We start from the raw sequence: 4,672 nt of genomic DNA, 5'->3' as shown, positions 1-4,672 counted from the left end.
AAACTTGTAGCATTGTTAGAGATTTTTATTTTACATCATTCTTGATAGATAATTTAAAAATAAAATAGTTACCACCAGTTTAAACTAATTATATCTTTGACTTGGCAATAAAGTTCAATAAATGTTTATTTGTTTTAAATTAATGTAAACGTTTTGTAGCAAACGATTAGGTTCTTTTTCATACACTCGATATATAGTTTCAATAAACATTTAGAAAATGAAAATAATTAATTCTCATAAAACAGATCTTTAATAAAAAAAATAAAAAAGTAGAAAATCAAAAAGTTTATGAAACAAAATAAATGAACTGCTACAAATTATTTTAGAGTTTTATCAATTTTTATCAAAACGTTATTTAGGTTATAGACACTAACAATTTTTTAATAAATTATATATAAATTTCACTCAGCAGTTTTAATTAATATTTTAATCTTTATTCAGAGGGAAAAATGAATATTATGTATACATCATGATCATTTGATCGAATGAATTTTTTGATTCTTTTCTTAAAAAAATAGGCATATTTAGTGATTATTTTGGCTGGTATTTTTGATACTTTTCTGTTTTTTAAAAGCATTTTATGACTTTTTATTAATAAAAACTAAGAGACATTAGGTTTTATCCAGTTACCCAACTTTCTCTCATTTAACCCATATACGACTAAAAGGCTTGATTTTTTTGTTGATTTTATGAGCGATTTTTCCGTAGTTTTAGGCCTAAAAAACAATTTGTCCTTTCAGAAACTGAGCTCAAATTTATATTTAATAAAAAAGTTATAGCTACTTAAACAAAAAAAAGTAAAATTTTTTGGATAAAATCTAATTTTTAATTCTTTTTAGCCGTATTACCCGTTAAAGTGACTCTTTACTAACTCGGCTAGTCAATACGAGTGTAGTTAATTTGTTTTGACTCTTATGGTACTCGAGGGCCCTATGCTGTAGTGTTGTAAGCGTCCTCTCTCCTCTTCATCAGATGACAAAACCTCAATCGGACCATAAAAATCCACTTTCTCTGGCAAATATTACAATAATTAGCATGTCATCATGTACTTTTTAATGTACCAATCGAAAGCTTATACTTTCAACTTTATATTATCAGTTTTCGGAAGAGCTTTATGGTATATTTGGCGAGATATATTCAATAAGAAGGGTCCAAAAGTAAATGTGCGCCTATATACGCCGTGTTAAAAAGTCAATTTTAGATGGTCTTTTTCTCGAAAATTAGCACGACAACAGGGTCTGAAATTTTCCAGGGAGATAATTAGATCACTAATTAACGTTGTCCCAAAATTGCAAGACCTTGTATGAAAAAATGTTTAATTAAAGAGGCACCTTAATGAATCACGATGTATATATGGTCCGGAGTGATCAAGAGTATCTCAATTAGCAATTTTTTTTTGAATTTTTGAACCACTGAATATATTTCCTTATTAAATAATTTCTAATGGCTATGAAGGTGGCACCCAAACTTCAACGTTCCTGCCAATGAAACGCGTCAATGAAACACAAACACGAATATTAACAAAAAAACGTCAAAGTTTATTAAAATTGTCGCTAACGTTTCGCTGAGTTTATCAGCCTCATCAGAGCGATTGTTAGTAGCGAACGGCTACATGTCAACTGAGAGAAAGTTATGTATAATACACGAAAAACAAAAACATCGATACACATGAGATCGCTCAAATTAAAATTATTTTAAAATGTTGAAATAAACTCTGTTAAGTTTGTCAATATCCTCTTTCTTGTTCAAACCATTGCGTTGGTTATTGATATGTATCATCTCCGAGATCATTCTGGGCCAATATTTTGTCTCTCTGTCTAAAATCCTAACTTGGTCCCACCTCATATCATGACCGGGGTTGCGTAAGGTATGAAGCGCAACGACTGAATCGTGATCTTTTTTCTTACAAGCTCGTTCATGTTCTTTTATTCGCGTTTTTAGAGGTCTTTTTAACTCGCCCACGTAACCAGTATCACAGCTGTTGCATTGTAGTTGGTACACCACACCAACGGTATCCATTGGTTCCACACAATCCTTGCCAAGTTTTATGATTGGAGCCATCGATCGGTCCTGTAGTGGTATAACCTTGATGTTGTATTTCTTCAGTGTGTTTAGGCACCGATCAAAGAAGGTATTTACCGCTGGCAAACACATAGTGAAGGGTCTCACATCGATCTTGGCAGACAAAACTTCGTCTTCACGAATCGACCTCTTCCTTTGGATCTCTTGTAGTCTGATGTTTATATATTTGTCAATGAACCTCCGTGGGTAGTCATTGAGATGCAACAAGCAGGAGACAATATTTAAGTTGCTGGCATGAAAACTCTTGTCAGACAACAAAATAGCTCGGTCAGTCAAGTTGTACACAATATTGATCTTCTGTTGGGTCGAGTGTTTTGACTTGAAGGAGAGGAGTCTTGTGGTGTTGGTCGACTTTCTATACCAATTTGTGCACACTTTACCGTTACGGTTAATCAGAGTCATGTCCAGGAAGTTGATATGTCCTCGATTTTCTTGTTCGTAAGTGAACTTCAATGCCGGGTGATAACTGTTGAACACACGAACTACCGAACTTATGTACTGTTCGTGTACGCAGAGGATGGTATCATCCACGTAACGATGGTAAAAAAGAACATTACAGCCCAGCTTCTCCAATTCTTTCCAACACCACTGCTCGAGATCGTCCATGACTATGTCTGCGAACAGTGGCGAGATCGGACTTCCCATAGGTGTGCCAAACCTCTGTCGGTAGTAGATCTTATTGAAGGCAAAAAACGTGTTCTGGAACATAAATTGTGTCATCTTGCGTATTTTATCAAACGACAATCTAGACTGTGACAACTCTGTGTATCTTCTGTCCAACGCATTTAAGACCAAAAGCTCCGGTATACTCGTAAATAAACTTGAGACGTCCAGAGATAGGAAAATGTAACCGGGAGGAATGGTTATGCTATGCATTTTTTCTTTCAAATCGAAGCTGTTGTTGATGTGTGACCTTGGTCGCTTAACATGAGGAACGATTTCTTCGTATAGTAACTTGGCCACGATGTAAGTCGGACTACCCACGAGGGAAATAATTGGTCTCAATGGCGCATCGGGCTTATGGATTTTCGGTAAACCATAGGCTCGCGCCAAAGATGTTTCACTTAATGACCTCTCAAACTGAGTGCGCTGAATTTTCAAGTCAGCATCCAAAGCGAGTAAGATATCCTTCGTGTTTTTGATTAGTTTTGGTAGAGGATTGCGTTTTACCATCTCGTAAGTCTCCTTATCGTTCAGTAAATCAGACATCTTTTTGGTGTAAAGGCTTTTATCCATACATACCGTCGCGTTGCCTTTATCGGCTCGAGTGAAAAAAATGTGTGAATTCTCTCTAAGAAAGGATTTAGTAAATTTCATCTTACGTAGTAGTATCTCCTCTTGTTTCACAAGAGGTGAATTATTACGTGTGTTCTTATAATTCCTTATAACTATATTGCGGATTTCGTCTTTGATGTTGTCTTCAAAACCCGTGTGAAATAAACTCGATTCAACATTTTTCACCATATTGACGATATTTTCCTGGCGCCATCTTGTCGGTAAGAGATGTTTAGATCCGAGAGATGCAATTTCGAGTACCTCCGGTGGTAGCTCCTTCTTCGAGAGATTCACTACCCAAGAATTGCAAAGATCTTTATTTTGAAATTGCGCACTGGTTTTTCGATGCAACGACCGATCAAACTTTTTTGTCAGACATGAAGATATCCGGTGGTAAGCCTGTGCACTCATGTAATTGGTGATCTCCAGAAAAACGTTGCGTGCTTGAGTAGACATCGGTAGTCTGTCGATGGACGTGCGTAGTCCATTGAGACGCTTGTGTAGATGGGCGACTTTAGTGTGTACATCAGCAATAAATAAATCTAGGATTTTGGAATTTACCTTATCAAGTAAGTTTCGGCACATATCGTTCAAGTGTGAACTGTAGAAGTGTAGCGATCCACATTTTTGTCTGAATAATTTTTCGGGTAGTATCTTATGTGAGCGGCAAGCAATCAAATATGACTTCCTTGCATTGGTCTTAGCAAGATCAAGTTTGAGCTTTCGCCATTCTCTCAATGTTTTTTGGGAACGAGTCCCACTCGTTGACTTAATGATGTTAGAAATAGATGGAATTGAACCTTCCTGTAAGGTTCTGCCCGATTTCAGCCAAGGGCTCGATACTTTGTATATATTATTTTCACCTTCCATTGTGTATTAAATAAATATATACGAATATTATCCCAGTTGAAAAAAATTGCATGGATATTCGCGTGGATTATCCACGTGGATTAGCATCCGCGAGAATATTAGACATAGATACCACGCAGATCGGACAACGATTCCACATGGATCACACATAGATACCACGTGGATCATACGTGGATGGAAAAAAATTCTAAGTTATGGGGTTTTAAACTCTTCGAGTATCTTGAACTTGTTTCGCGTGCTCGCTCCACGTATCTGCCAGGTTTTGTCGGTGAATCGTCGTGGATTTTAATTTCTCCACGTTGATAATTGATTAATCCACGAGGATTTTTCCAGAAATCTTCGAGGATCTTGGACTTGTTTCGCGAGCTCGCTCCACGTATCCGCGAGGTTTTGTCGGTGAATCGTCATGGATTTACAATTCTCCATGCCGATTATTGAATAATTT

General features: G+C 36.4%; 1 protein-coding gene across 1 annotated transcript; it reads right to left on the bottom strand.

Moving 5' to 3' along the window:
- Positions 1 to 1,689: 1,689 nt before the first annotated feature.
- LOC111694514 lies at positions 1,690 to 4,227 on the bottom strand. Its single transcript, XM_023462916.1, has one exon. The coding sequence runs from the start codon at positions 4,225 to 4,227 to the stop codon at positions 1,690 to 1,692; it is 2,538 nt and encodes an 845-aa protein (XP_023318684.1).
- Between the last annotated feature and the right edge of the window lie 445 nt (positions 4,228 to 4,672).

Source organism: Trichogramma pretiosum, unplaced genomic scaffold (assembly GCF_000599845.2).
Source record: "Trichogramma pretiosum strain Unisexual culture from Peru unplaced genomic scaffold, Tpre_2.0 scaffold108, whole genome shotgun sequence".
NCBI classification, from domain to species: domain Eukaryota; kingdom Metazoa; phylum Arthropoda; class Insecta; order Hymenoptera; family Trichogrammatidae; genus Trichogramma; species Trichogramma pretiosum.
This window is presented reverse-complemented; position numbering and strand designations above follow the sequence as displayed.